General features: G+C 24.7%; 1 protein-coding gene across 3 annotated transcripts in view; it reads right to left on the bottom strand.

The window, feature by feature from the left end:
* Nucleotides 1–16195, bottom strand: part of LOC112598045 (acetylcholine receptor subunit alpha-like) — a 163758-nt gene that overhangs the window by 32398 nt on the left and 115165 nt on the right. For all 3 annotated transcript variants that reach the window (XM_025344370.1, XM_025344372.1, XM_025344371.1), the window contains exons 6-7: nt 13718–13833; nt 10245–10413 (exon numbers count right to left, since the gene is read on the bottom strand). In XM_025344370.1, the coding sequence (XP_025200155.1) occupies nt 10245–10413; nt 13718–13833 (285 nt within the window). The remainder of the gene's footprint in view (nt 1–10244; nt 10414–13717; nt 13834–16195) is intronic.

Raw genomic sequence — 16195 nt, 5'->3', positions numbered from 1 at the left:
TATATAATATATAAGTATATATTATATATAATATATAAGTATATATTTTTCATAATTTAAAAAAAAAAAACCAGGGACTATTCAATAGTTTTTTCTGAAGTTAATAACGAGTGGACTGTTCCATCTTAAATTTTATCGAATGCCAAGTTTGTCGTATTTATTAATACTGCACAACTATATTAGCAATAAGTCGAACCTCTTGTACGTTTTTAAGATAAGTTATGGCAAATCCATTGATTTTTTTTCATAGCCCTCCAACTCAGCTTACAAATATATTTTGAAGAGTCTTTTCATAAAGTTTGGTTTAAAATGGAAATAACTCTAAACATTATATTATTAAACACTGTGATATATTTCATAAATATCTGCCATCAAAAAAAAAAAAAAATAAATAAACAAACAAACAAATAGATATTTTGGTTATAGTTTAAATTAATTTAACATTTATCTTTAGTGCACATCTAAGTGTGTCTTGAGTAACATTCTCAAACTATTATTATAATAAACGTGTTTATAAATAAGAGCGTAAACCGATGAGGTGAAACGAAACAATGGAATTTTTTTTTATAAGCTACAATACATTTTTATTACGTTAAGTTCAGAGATTCTATACTTCAGTTGTGTCTTATTGATTATTTTTAAACAACTGAAATGTAAATTTTATTAAAATCATGATACAAGTGTGAATTACAAGTTATTATCGTAAGCTACACTTTCTGTGAGTTAAAATATTTACTTGATAATTATATTACAGAAACAGGTTATTTAAATTGTATTGATTTTAATTGTATTGGATATTTTTCTTTTTCTTTTTTAGTTGCACATGTTAAATAATTTTTGTTTAGGTTTTTATAAACAAAACATAATATTATTTTCAAATTGTTTCATACCAAAAGATACTCATTAAAATAAATACATGTTTCATACAGTTGTCATTAATGATATACGTATATGATAATCATATTAGTTTAACAATACAATTATTATTAAATGGGCAAAAATAAACTATCAATATACTTTGAACGAATTAATGAAAAAAAAATTGTTTGCTAAATGATATTAGTATTAATTATAATAAGACGATAGTCAATTTAGAACTCCGACTTTACCGAGGTATTGTTTTTACATAAGCCTAATAGCATTTAAGATTCAATACACAATATTGTATACTTTTATATTTTTGTATATCTAATCTATGCTATAATAGTAAGTATTTCATATTAAAAACAATAAAAACACACCATAAAAAGATTATATAAAGAAGATATGGTTCATTAGGTGTTTGTACGAATATACCACGTGTAATATTCACGATTTTAAAAAATAACGTTTATCAATATATTCTTTTATCTAAAAAAATACTTTCCTACAACTTTGTGTATACGAATCTAACCAAGTTTCATATAAAATCTATCTTACTCGGGGATAAGAGGACAGGTCGTTTTTAAATTCCGGTCGAATTTCTCCGGAAACGACTACGCATATCGTATAGTGGCCGCCAATGGCGTCAGTCGGGCAACAAAGAATCACGTCGACGGCTGCGGTGACGACGTCTGTAATGATATAATATTATATATAATCATCCTATCCTTCAACCCTTATATGGACACACACTCGTGATTACTGGGTGAAGAATGGACGACGTGTGTTTATAGTTTGTATTAGTAATTTATCATCGCTGTGAAATGACGGAGACAAGGTCCATTTTCTTTTCCATCAATTGAAAAAAATATCATAAATATAATAATAATAATAATAATAATAATAATGATAATATGAAAAAAATACTAACATAATAATATTATAATTTACATTGATACCTAACATTAAGTTCTAACTTCTTTGATTCATTAGTGAATTATTTGATGTATGTAATTAGTAATCAAAATGTATGATTTTTCACTTAGAAACGACGCTAACAAAATTCGATATAAGTAAGCCTATTATAATATATGTCATTATAAAATCTGCAAAATATTAAATATATATTTTGTCTCCTACGTTTTAATATAAGTATATATATATATATATATATATATATATATATTTATTAAATATGAAATACTCGCTTCTCAATAATTTATTTAGATTATCATATCATATCCATATTATATATTTTATGTTTTATATCGTTTTTCAATTTAAACTCATGTTTTTAATTTCACATTTCAAAAAAAGGATATTGAAAATAAATATGTATTTGAAAGTTGTTAATTTTTTTTTTATTAATCTAAATTGAGTTTTAAAAACACAATTTGAACAAGTGTTTATTATATAATATATCTTTTGTTTGGAACAAATTTTTTCTGGTAACTATGAAACGTAATTGGTTCCGAAATTTCCAAATTTAATGGTTCCTAGGTTTTTATGAATTTATGAATGGTTTAGTAGCTTGTCTAATTTATTGTTACAGGTTATTGGAAATGGTTCTTAGATTATTTTAAAAGCAATTTCAATTTTATTTTTTGAACTCTTGCTTAATTTTTGAATATTAAGTTTCTTATCATCGTCACATATCACACATTAATCAACAATTAAACTTAAATAATTTATTTAAGAATACGAATTATATTTTAGAACTTTTTTTAATATCCAAGTTAAAAATATTTTACTACAGTAAGTTTATTTAATTTTTTTCTATTTTAATGAATTTTATATTTACGTAAAAAATTGTAAATGTATACATTTATTAATATTTATCAAAACTGATTAGGATGTGTGTTGTCTAGAATATTGGAAACCAATTTGGATGCAATATTTTTTTTTAATTTTTGTTATGTTTGGTACCTACTAAGTAAAACGTAAATAGAGATCTTTTATAGTGTATTACACGCATGATAAAGAAGGGGCATTATAATAATGTTCTTATCGAAACTAGAAACGTTTATTTATATTAAATTATAGGAAGAAAATTAATTCAAAGTGTAAAAAAAATAAAATACAATTATATCGTTGCATGTTCTAGTACCTAGATTAAGTATATAAGTGAAAGTTTTTCAGCGTACCAATCTATTCGTATTTATATTTATATTATACCTACTTTTTATTATAATATACCGTTGTTATAATATACGTTTATTATTTCCTCACGTAAGAATTCGTCGACATTGCAGTGGAGGAAAACGGAACGTTGTCATTTTTAACACACGTCCATCACAAGAAACGGGGAGGGATTCCATCCAAACAGTCACCATTAGTCATTTTTGACGAGCTCGTTATTTTTCTTTCTTTAACCCGTCGTCGGTGTGATATTATATGGCCTCGGAAGAGAACACGCCGTGTCGTCCAACCCTCTTTTCACTACTCATGCACACCACACCAGTCGCTCTGCGGGTAGCCCGCGGCCCCGTAACAATAATCACTCGGTAGCTGATATAACGTGTCAACATGAGCGAAAAAGAACAAATTTTTCATTCGCTCACGGGGGCCTCCTTTAATATCGTTTTTATTTTTATTCATATATTTATGTACATTTATTTTTACCTTTTTTGCTACCACATTTGTGCATACGCTTATACTTATGCTTTGGTGTTCATCTTTTGATCTAAGCCACCACCACCACTACCGCCGCGTTGCTACTTGGTTATGGTTATTTTGTAATATGAATATATTTATGTATATTAGTGCGCTCTTTATTTTTAAACTAAGTAATTGTGTTTATTTTACTCACTTATAGGTTATTTTTGTGAGTTGAAAAGCAAATGAATATATTTTTATTTTTTGTTTTAGTACCACCATTTTATGCTTCAAAATATTAGAACTTACTATGATCTATTTTTTACTAAATCACCCAAATTTTCAACTACATATATGATTTAATTTGTTTAATATGGAAGTTTGAAAGTGTATGTCCCTTAGGTAATATTATATAAGTTCTATTAAACTCAAAAAATAGGGTTTTAATGTACGAGTTAAAAGACATAAAAACAATGAAATAATAAAAATGTAACCACTGATGTAATCACAAAGCATGTTTATATACGTTCATTGCAACAGCTCTATTTCAAAATTTTACAGCTAATGCTGATTAATCATAAAATAATATATGACTTATCAATCAATTGATTTACATTAAAAAATCTAGTTAATTAAATTATTATACTTGTGTTAAAATATTTATGAATAAGATATTTTGTATTCCATATAATGGTCGATTAGATGGTAAATTAAGTTCATGCGTCCAAAAACAAATAATTAGTTATACACATTCTAAATGATTGTGTTTGAACAAAAATATCGGATAATTACATATTATTAGAAGAGTATAGAACAAGTCATGTATATGAATACATGTATAATGTATATAATGTTAATATACAAGTTAAAATATTGTTTTTGAATGGTTTTTTTGTGCATCTTGTTTTTTTTTATTTTACTAATGTGAATTAATTCTCTGCAGCTATTGTATAGTTTTTTATTTTTTAAATTTTTTTCACAGTGATAATAACGTCTAAATAAGAAGACCCTGATCATTAATTGTATTTGCAAAAGTACAAATAACTTAAATCATGTCATTAAATTTAGTTAATTTGTTTGTAAACGTTTTCTGAATTATAAATCTCATCTTAGCTTATCTTTAAGCTTTTGCAGACTTTAATTAATATTAAGAACTACATAGTTCTTATTTTATTAATTTTATAACAATTAAAGTACTATTTTATCTTTAAATATCTTCTGGTACCACATTGTTAGACAAAATGTAGATTAAAATAACATTGTTTTATCTATACAAGAATATAACATATTACATACATGTTATAACTTTTGAAAGTTATCCAAACCACTAAATTATTTATATTACATTACATATTTGCACACATTTTTATTTGTATTGATGAATATTGTAGGTACCAAATAAAAATTAAATCATTACATTTTAACTGATTGATGTACATTTCTCCCTATTTGAATAATAGAGTCATTAGTATTAAAATAATTAGCTAGTGTAAAGTGTATCAAGAAAAATACAAATGTATTTTAAAATGATTTATTTTTGTGACGAATTAAAAAAAAAAAAATACCACCTCCTTAATAATTATTTATACTCAATTTTAGAAATTAAATTACACACACATATTGATTGTACGTTAATCTACAGCAGCACTACTCGTACAAAATTTGACGATATTTTGATGTTTATCGATGAATAGGTATTTTCGTTATAATATTGTAATAAATATTACATAATTTACAATACCTTACTAAATTATATGAAATAATTATATTATTTTAATTCTATAAGTCGTTTGGATTTTTATAATTATTTTTAAATAGAAAAATTAATAAATTTATTTCAATTATTTCTACTCCAATTACAGATAATTTGAAACTCGGAACATATTTGATTGAGCTGTAAAACTTCTTTATCGGCTTATAGAAAATGCTTTGGATTACACAAGTTTCTGGTTTTGTATGATATAATCACAGTGGTTCATTATTTGTTAAGCCTAAGTTATCACTGCTATAACTATGTAAGTCATCGATAATTATTAATATTTTTCAACAAAAACCCTTGCAACCATAAAATATAGCAACGAAATAAATAAGAAAAGCACACGATAAGGTTTTTAAGATAATATGTAAATTAGACATTTTTATATCACACAACTCTCGTCGATTACTACCAAAAAAAATAATTAAAAAGTATGTTATAAAAAGCATACTATATGATATCAATTCAGTAATGTTGCAATCGTTTAAAAGGTAAAAATATAAACTTATATTATGACTGTGTCATCATCAAAATTTATCTAATCTTAAACCTCTTTCTATTTGTTTTTGTACTTGATGAGCAATCGGGCTTTTATTTTAGTAGTTTATTACAAATTATTATTATGGCATAAACACGTAAATGACAACGAATAAAAAGAAATTAAATTCAACACCGTACCTATTTTATATTATTACGACGTTGCCCACAGTAAAAAAAATACAAAGTGTTGTAATTAATTTATGAGAGATAAAAAAGATTAATAACTACCTACCCACCTACCCAAAATGGCTTATTGAGTAGAGTAGTAGTGTTTGGTTTTTTTAAAGACTATAACAATAAAGAAGTAATGAAAACATTTGTTTCAAACAAAAATATAGTTGTTTTCCAAATGAGTTTCATATTAAGACGATAGTAATAATTACGGCTTAAATTCAAATTTACAATGCCAGCGGAACGATTCATAAGAAATAATACTTATAATTATAACTTATTCCGTTGAACCATGATTTAATTTATTATTATTATTATTATTATTATTATTATTATTATTATTATTTAATTATTTTTATAATGCCTTGGCCTTAGCAGACCAGAAATTTCGGAAATAATACGACAACCTATATTCCGACGTAATCTAAACGAAATATTATAATAAAGTATACGTATACAGGCACACAGCTGATGTGGCGTTCAGTTATCGCAGGATGTCTGAGGTCTAGACATTATCATAAATCACACGTCCGATCGATTTTCGCATACAGTACGACCGTCCTAGTCATTATTCTTGCCTACAAAAAACGGCTAACTTGGTTGAGTTTAATATTATCATAACATTTGTATGACTCGAATAAACTGCAAGAAATATGGAATCTTACGTGGAACGAATAAAGTAGATAATAAATCCGTTATCTAAAATCTATAATTTACTTAAATTTGTGTTATTGACTTTTGCACTATAACTCATTTCGTATTTCGTACGCTATACCGATTAAAATGTCAACTGAATGTATATATAATATTACTCAACTTTTCAAATAAACTTTTAAAATTATACTATATGTATTATAAGAAAGTAGTAATATTTTAAACCCTATGCATTTGAACTTTATATTTATCGGCAGTGAATGCCTTAAATCTATCGAATAAAATATATTTTTTTTTTGATAAAATTTAATTTATAAATAATTATAGTCATATACTTTAATACGAGTACTTACTCAAATGATTTAAATTATTTACATTCACATTAAATTATATCAATTAACATAAATAAAATAAAAGTTTTTAATACATTTTTAATTTAAATAATCCAAGTTATAGCTGTATTATAATGATACGCAATAATGATTACGTTTATTGATCGTAAAATAAATGTGTATTTTCAAACCATAATATTATTACACTATAAAGTACATAGTTTTGATATGTTATATTATGAACGTGTGAATAAGAAGTACATTTTTAAAATAGTTTTACAAATTTAAAATGTAAGTTTAACATAGATCAATAAACATTATAATACAACGATATAATATGTATGCCTGATTATAAAAAAGTTATATTTTGAAGAGTAGTAAGTACTTGAAAACAGTTTAGATATTATACATGGAAAAATGCACGGTCGAAAAAAGTACTATGTCCAGGATATTATTTCAAAAGCAAAAGCACTTAAGACGTGTCTCTATACAGTATGTATACGAGAGTCTTATACGTTAATATCTGTGTGTTTATATAAAAAAAAGTAACCTGGAAGAGCACATATTGCTGAAATATTCAGCGGTATACCGTATACAACGACCGTGGTGTGTATTAGATAATAATATGATAATAAAAAATAGAGCTTTAATGTTTTCACGTGAATCTGAATATATACTAAATGCATATAAGCCATGTTTTCATGTTTTTTTTTCCTAAAATCCAACAAAAACCGTCTTTATATAAAAAAAAAAGTTGGTTTTGCTATTGGAAATTGTTCAAACAGTAGTAATACTGAAAATCGTTTACAAATATCTCATGTTTAGAATATTTAGATATATTATTTTTAGACTGTGGTCGACCCAACATAATATATGATTCGATACAATATTAGTATATGGTTGAAGGTTGATCAATAATGTTCGTCCCATGTCCTGTATATTAATTGAGTAGACAGTTATATTATGCGTGATAGCGATAAATAATAGTCAACGTATTATGTGTAATTAATACGAACTGAGTTGAATACGAAATACGGTTAAAATAGATGATGACATAAACATCGAAATCGTAATACCTTTCTTGTAAATTAAATATTCTTGAAGAAACAAAAATAAAATTAAGCTTATATTACGTTATTATAAACTAGTATTTATTTGATTTAAAAGTAACCCCATCAACATCTATGCATCTCTAATTTATCTATTTATTTATATAGTTATTAAATAGTTTACGCTCGCGAATTTATGAATACAAGGAGCGATAAAAATTTTTAAATATAAACGCAATACACTAACAAGTAAACACAAATTTAATACAGTCATTGAATTAAAATGGAAATATTTTACTATGAAGTATGTAACCATTAGGCATTTAATTTAACTAAAAAATTTAAATCGGAATCATGTGGATTCAAAATTATATTACAGAGTAATTCACCAAGCAGCTTACCACTTCAGAAGTTTTTCATTTGACAATGGATGTATACAAATTATGGTTTTTAGAATTTTTAAATATGTTTAAAGATAATATTTTATAATTATTTAGATTTTTTACTATTTGAAAAGAATACCTTGATAATATAAACATCTGTTTTTAAAACAAGAACTACTTTTTTTAACTGTTTACAGCATGGTTTTTATACATTTATAGAATGATTTTCTTAAAAATTCTGATGTGCCTAATTCAGAATTTGAATATAAGTATTTTATAGTTATTAAAATTTTTATATTAAGGACAATAGTATTAGAAAACGGTTTAAAAATAATTAAAAAAAGATGATAAAATAGATGTTACATTGGAACTAAGATTTGTTATACTTGAACCATTTTTATAAATTGAAAATGTTGATTGATCGGTATAAACTATTTACTTTGTTAAATTACCATACTTCCCAAAGTTTCCAAGCTCATTATAATAGAAACTTGAACATTGGATCCTAACTATATATAATTGTAAGACCCAAAACTATTAATACAATGTTTATTTTGATATGTCAACATTCTCAGATAAATTATCTGCTAAATAATATACTGCATAAAAGAAGAATTGTCTTGAATAAACACCAGTTTGTATTTCTACAGAATACTGCTTAAGTAGTACCGAAAATCTCAATAATTTGAAAATATGGTTTTAAAGTATATTTAAAAATTAAAAAATCAGATTTTGAGTAACTGCATTATTGGAGAAGAGAAAGGAAATGAGCGCTGAACACGCTTGGTAAAAACAACGTGTATATCATATTATTTTTTTTATTAAAAAACGAAAAATTGGTTTGTTAAATATTGTTAAATTTGATTTTTGTATTTAATCGAGATCGATTGTGGAAACTTGGACACTTTCTGATGGAAAGTTATGTGAGTACAATACCAACTTGTCTAAAAAGTCGTTTTAATAAACATAGACCGAATACGTAACTACTTTGCCCAAGTGATTTCGCTTGTTGGGTCACGTTTCCTATCACAACTTTTAGGACCGGAGAGAAATTATCCGTGTCGTGTCTCGATCAATTATGTGATCAATGTAAAAACATGGAGAGAAACTATAGTGGCGTTTTCGTTTAAGCCACTAATTTCGTGTTAAACGTAATTAATGTATGAATTAGATTAGCCATCATAATGCAAAGTCGATTAAATCGTAGATGAAAATTCTAATTGACACAACTCATCCTTCTCATCCTTTCCTTAGTCAAATAATAATAGTATTATTATTCGTTCCCATCACCACATCTGACAGCATTTATCAAACACAATTGGAAATATTAGATAATGCGTATAATTAATATTATCATTGTTACTGAGGAGTAATCAATAGCTTAAAAATGATGATGAATTTTATATAATATTACACAATGATTTTAATACCTTTAATTTATTTGCATTCAATCGTTAAAAATAATTATCTGTTCAGAGCATTTTTTTTTTTTTTTTTTTTTAGTTATATATATTATTGTTGTACCTTGTCATTTTTTTTAGTTTTTAAACTAAACAAAGCAGTTATGTCACAGAGTTGTTGTTTCAATACAATAAACATTTCAATAAATAATTCTGTAATATAAGATTCATTTCAGTGTGATAAATGCCCACATTAAATCAATTGTAAACTTAATATTAATAGTTAAACGATAAAAGTGACAACTAAAAAAAAAAAAAAAAATAAAAAAATAAATAAATAAATAGTCTAACGTTAATATTTCATAGACTACAAACCCATACGACAATACCTATTATAATAATTTTTTCTGTGTGTATGCGTCATAATCTATAGGGATTGCTTATAATAATAGGTGTATAAAATATAATAGTGATATACAATGATTGTAATAAAAAATTCTTACTTTTTCACCGCTGTCCGATGGCAAGTAAAACGTCAAAACTGTGAGGAACGAGATTCCCATGCATGGGATGATGATGTTTACCGTATAGAAAAGTGTTTTCCTCCTCATGGTTATATTAAACGTTATGTCTAAATACGGTTCGTCACAACATGGATAGATCTTTTCGTTCCTATAAAAGATAATTTTTTTTTTTTTTTATAAATAACTTTCAGTAATAAACTATTATAGCTCGACAATTAATTAAAATAAACGTATATTTGGTTAATAATATTATACATAGTAACTTATGAATATCTTACATGGTAGTAAATATAAAATAAAATAAAAGATAAGACTGTTTGCACAATAAAAAAGTATATAAAAAATATAATATAATGAATAATTATTGAATAATAAATAAAATATTAACTATTGAGATTAACGTTTATGTAAAACCTAGGTTAAGAGGGAAATAAGTGGACCAATTAAAGAATTTAAAATAGAAATAAATTGCAATATTATAGTTGAGACGGTTTATAGGGAAGAATTTTCATAACAAACAATACATACTTAATTTTGTTTGTTTTTTATCGCGTTTCGATTAAATTGTATACGTTTTCGTTCTAGAACCGTATGTCATAATACTTATAATCTATTTTGGAGAAAACGTAATACATAGATTTGCGGACTATAGAAAAAGCTCCAGGATGACATAAAATTGTTTATCAATATAGATTTAACACTATTTTTTTGTTTTAAAAATAACTTTCGTGGGCTGAAATATGTTATTCAATATTATGTTATAGTACTGACTATGCAAATATATATAGTTATATGCGATATACGTGTTAAGTAAAATAGAAAAATTTATATTAAAATAATTTTCTTTGTACACAATAATAATTGCATGTATGAAATATGAAAGTGGTTAAAATTTTGAGGTTACAATCTCAGAAAACAGTGTTAAATGTTTAAATTCGAGGGCCGTGAACATTCTTTAGATCTTTGCATGATTAAACTTATGTGTAATAACACTTATATAATATAATATAGTATTATACGTATATATACGTATAATATGTATATACGTACATTTGTCTACTACACATGGGATTATAAAGGGGTGGGACTCAAGAGGTTTCAATTTTCCTTCCTACATTTTTGAGATCACGAACATATAAAAGGCTCTCACTTGACATTTTTTCCCTAAAAGAACGCAAGAACGCTTACAAAACTAGAGTAATAAAATATAGTTTCGCTTAAATTATTATTAATTTTTCTAATATTGCAATTTTTTGTATGTATACTTCAATCAGAAAATAAGTAGACAAGATCAAAAAATAAAGGAATAAACTAAAATGAATCATTTTTTTTTTTTTTTTTATGATATCATAAGTTAATTTTATATCCTATAGGTATATTTAAAAAATATTTATGTTACATAGTATTGGCATAGAGAAGTCTTTAATTTAAAAAAAAAAAAAAAACTATCTTCTATTAATCTCTCATTAAATTATTTTAATGTTCAAATATCGAGTATAATTAGTATGAAGGCAAAGAAATGTATGGAAATCAAAATATTTTTCAAGTATAAAATAATAGATATATACGTATAATATAACCAGTATGTGTCATATTTAGCCATTTAACGAAATTATATTACAATTTTTTCGACTTAAATAAATTAATAAGATATGCATCGATTGTAAAACTTAGTTCAAACTCGATGTACTAAAAATCACACTTAGAAAATGTTCTCAGTACTAAAAATTTATTCTCGTGACAGCGTATAATACCTAATATTTTAAACCGCCAGTAAAAATATTTTTTCGGGTAATTGTGTAAAATAAGATCGATAGTTAAATTGAAAATAATGTTAAGTATTTTTCATTTATAACATATTTAATTAATTATAATATTATATAGATATTATAATAACTTCATTGGATATATTATGGACAATTTATTATTTATTTTAAACAATTTATAACATTTAAGTGATAAGGTCAAGTTTTTTAGGTTTCATTGATCCATTCTCTTCTTAAGCATGATCATATACGTATACACGTCATGAATTAGTTAAGGACAACGTTATCAAATCATTCGAATATTCGATTATTACTTTTAACATTATTATCTATAAAAAAATATTAATCCGTGAAAACCACAACGGCCATGACTCATTAATAAATTTATAATTGTTATTTATGTTACTGTTCAAAATATTGAGTTAGAAATGACGTGTATAAGTATAAAATATTATTTTCCTTACTACACGACTGTCACCAAAATGTAATGGTTATAAATATGGCATTTTCCTATTAGGCACTTATAGACAAATCTATAATCTATAATACATATAATTATTGAAACCAATTGAAACGAAAATACGTATATAAATAGTCATTGAGGAATATTTAAATATTTTAGTATCCGTTAAAATATTTTACAGGTCTGATGCGAGTGAAAATAATAATTATCATAAGAATAAAAAAATAAATTTAAGCCATCACTATTCTTAAACATTCGTATATAAGTAGCAAATAGTAAACTTGAAGTTTTATTTTTAAACAAATTAAAATATAAATAAATCTTAGTAGTCTCAAACAGTTATTATATAACCACCGAAATGAATAGAATAGAAATCCCGTAAAATAATGGAAATATAATGGAGAATGTTATTCTTTCTTATCCACGAAAATAACTTCAACATCGAAATATTACTAAAAGCAAAAAAAAGTTTTTATTCGAAACGAAAAAAAATGAGTTCGAGGGCCAAAATCTAAGTTAACTACGATTCTTGACTTTATAAAGCACATCGTAATGTAAATAAAAAAAAACTTTCCGCCCCATTAAAATGTATTCGTTTATTTTTTTAGAGTAATAACAAAAATAAAAATAAGTAATCGGAAATCTTTGAGCGTGAACAATTCGTTGTTTTTTTCTTGTAGTTTATTATATAAGTAAAAAATGATAATATATTATATTTTACACATGTTTTTATTACAAATTCCTAAAAAAGGATTTTGTTACAATATGCTGACACATACTTTTATACATTATCATGTATTGCGATTTTGGAACAATACTATCGATTTATGAGAGTTTTTTACGGAATCATTTTAAACATAGAATTTATATTATATAAAATAAAAGAAATAGAATCGTATTTGTTGTTATTTTTTTGTTTTTACTTTTTTTTTTTAACGAGAAAGGCGTCTTTATCGTTTACGATCGTCAGCCGTTTACTACAGCTATATAGTACGTCGTATAGAGTTAGTGTTTGTGACCCATAGAAAGTGGCCAAGGTAAATATATATATATATATGGTTCATGTAATGTTGAATAATTTATGAGTGCCTTTACAAGAATCGTGCGTTTCGATTCAGGCCGTACTCACCAGAAACACACACGCTTGTAAACATATGTGAGTATTTTATTTTTCATAACTTATGCATTTCTTTACGCACTTTTAATTATTTTTAATATATTACCTGACCGCTGGTACTTCCAGTATGTCCCATTCGACCGACATGTAAAATTCTGAGAGATCCACTCCGACGTCGACGATGTTCGAACCAACCTTTTCGTCCATGTGTCTCAAGTCTACCTGCAAAACGACTCTTATGCATATTTCATTGGTTCGGTTATTATTAAAAAATAATAATAATAATATAAATAAAAACATTTTACCGACACACAGCGGGTTGTACTATGATAATATGAGATGACATAAAAGAGAGCTACGGACCGAAAGCTCATTTCCTATAAACGAGTAATACTTACTACTCACTCTTTTAAAAAAATATTTTAATTTGAACTATGAGATAGAGATTTTCAATAAAATATGACTAATTTTTGATAATTTTACCAAGAATTAAATTGGATTTTATCTCATATTAAAGAATTAGTTACAATTATTTCAAACACGGTTTTAAGTCCCAAAATATATAATTCAATATGCCAATTCAGTTGTTAAAAAACAATGTTTCATATAAAAAAAAAAAAGATAGAAAGTTAGAAAGTTTGTCTTTAAGTTAGAACTTAGTTTTTTAATATTCTCTTATTTTTTTAATATTTTATATTAAACCTAAATATTTTATAACATGCTTTTAAGATTAAAATTAGTTTAAACTAAAAACAAAATCAAGAAGTCCAGTAAATGCTTATATTTTGTATAAACAAACTATTCTAAAGTTTAAATAAATTCATTGTTTTCTTTGAAAATATTCAATAATCTGAAATGGTCAAATGGTAAATTTTGATTAAACTATGATTTTATTCAACTTTTTACTAAATATAATTGTATGGTACTTGCTTGGATGTATAGTGTATACTTAAACCGATTGATTTAAGTTATACGAAGTTAACAAATATACCTTATAAAATTATTTGAAATATAAATGTAATTATTATACAGTAGGTATGTACTAACTGTTTTATCAGGAAACACTTAACGATTTCTCGAGAATGTTTTGATAAGTAATATTGTTAAGAGGATAAATTTTTTTGACAAGATAATAAAAAACAAAAATTAAAATATTTATAAAAACTGTTGAAAAGAATGAACAAGCTACTTAGAAAGTATTACATGGTAATAAGACTAATTAATATCGATAACCTAATGTAAATTATATCAAGGTATTATAATTACTCAAATTATATGTATTACCCATTAATATTAATTTTTTCGTACAGTTCACAAAAATAATTTATTCACGTACAAGTATTTTTGAATTGACATCTATTTCACTAATTATTTTGTCCAGAGAAATATTAATTTTAACCAGAATTATAACACTAATTTTATAGTAAGGTTAATGATGCGTTTAAAAATACACTACCTGGGATCAGTTATAACTTATAAAGAGGTGAATTCTGTGATTTTTTGAAGACAAAACGGATAACAATGACAAGAAGTTGAGTAACTCATAAGCAGTAAGTAGTTACCTCGTGTAAACAAGCACGTATACAAGTGAAGTAGCGGGCTAACCCTCGAAATGTTTTTCAAAAATATTTATTATTTTTTTTTTTTATTATGTAAGTATAATAAGAATTTTTTTATGTTCATAACATGACTTTTTCTTTATTTTATTTTCTGCATTTAAACCCACTATCAGTATTCCCATTTCATACAATAAGTTGGATGAAATGAAAAATAAATTGCGTATAAATTTACAACACATATAATACATTTTTATTCACCATAATTTTACATTATTTACCATGTACAATGGTTTTAACTTCGGGATGTTTTAAAAAACTTATCTTCTTTTTAGTATTTTAGACTGAAAAACCATCGTATTTGTCATATTAGTATATGATAAATATTATAATGAACAATAAGCTTAAATTTTCTATTTTTTTTTTTTTTTTTATTTTTTTTTATTAGTCAGCTGTTAAGAAATTAGTATTTTTTCGAAGTTAAAGAATTTGTTTCGTTTCGTAGCTCTCTTTTATGATAATAAGTACATAAAATGGTAAATATATAATATATAAAATTTTAAATCTTTAACTCAAATACTTTTGAAGCGTAATCACTACTACAGCCAAAAATATAATATAAAAACCAAAAAAAAAAAAAAATAAGTACTAAATAACCAACTAATACGAACAAACCATGTCACTAAAAAAAAAAAAAAAAAGCGGTATACTGAATGACAATAATATTTAGCACTTTACTATTTTAAGTAGGTATTGACATATCATTACCTATTCAAAAAATTAACCAACCATTCATACACATTTTTTGGAGTATTTAAATTTTTTTAAACGCAATATTAATTATTTATGTCGATATTTATGTTTATTTGTTTGTATTAACAATTATATCATAAATCATAATATAATGAGTATATTCGACATCTCGACATTCAATCATTTAAATGCATTGTTTAGTTATTATTGATTAATAAATATGTACACAGTTAGTGTAAATTATTATTAATAACTATAAATTTCACCTAAATTAC

The sequence above is a fragment of the Melanaphis sacchari genome, unplaced genomic scaffold (assembly GCF_002803265.2).
Source record: "Melanaphis sacchari strain LSU unplaced genomic scaffold, SCAv2.0 Contig44_pilon_pilon, whole genome shotgun sequence".
Lineage (NCBI taxonomy): Eukaryota > Metazoa > Arthropoda > Insecta > Hemiptera > Aphididae > Melanaphis > Melanaphis sacchari.
This window is presented reverse-complemented; position numbering and strand designations above follow the sequence as displayed.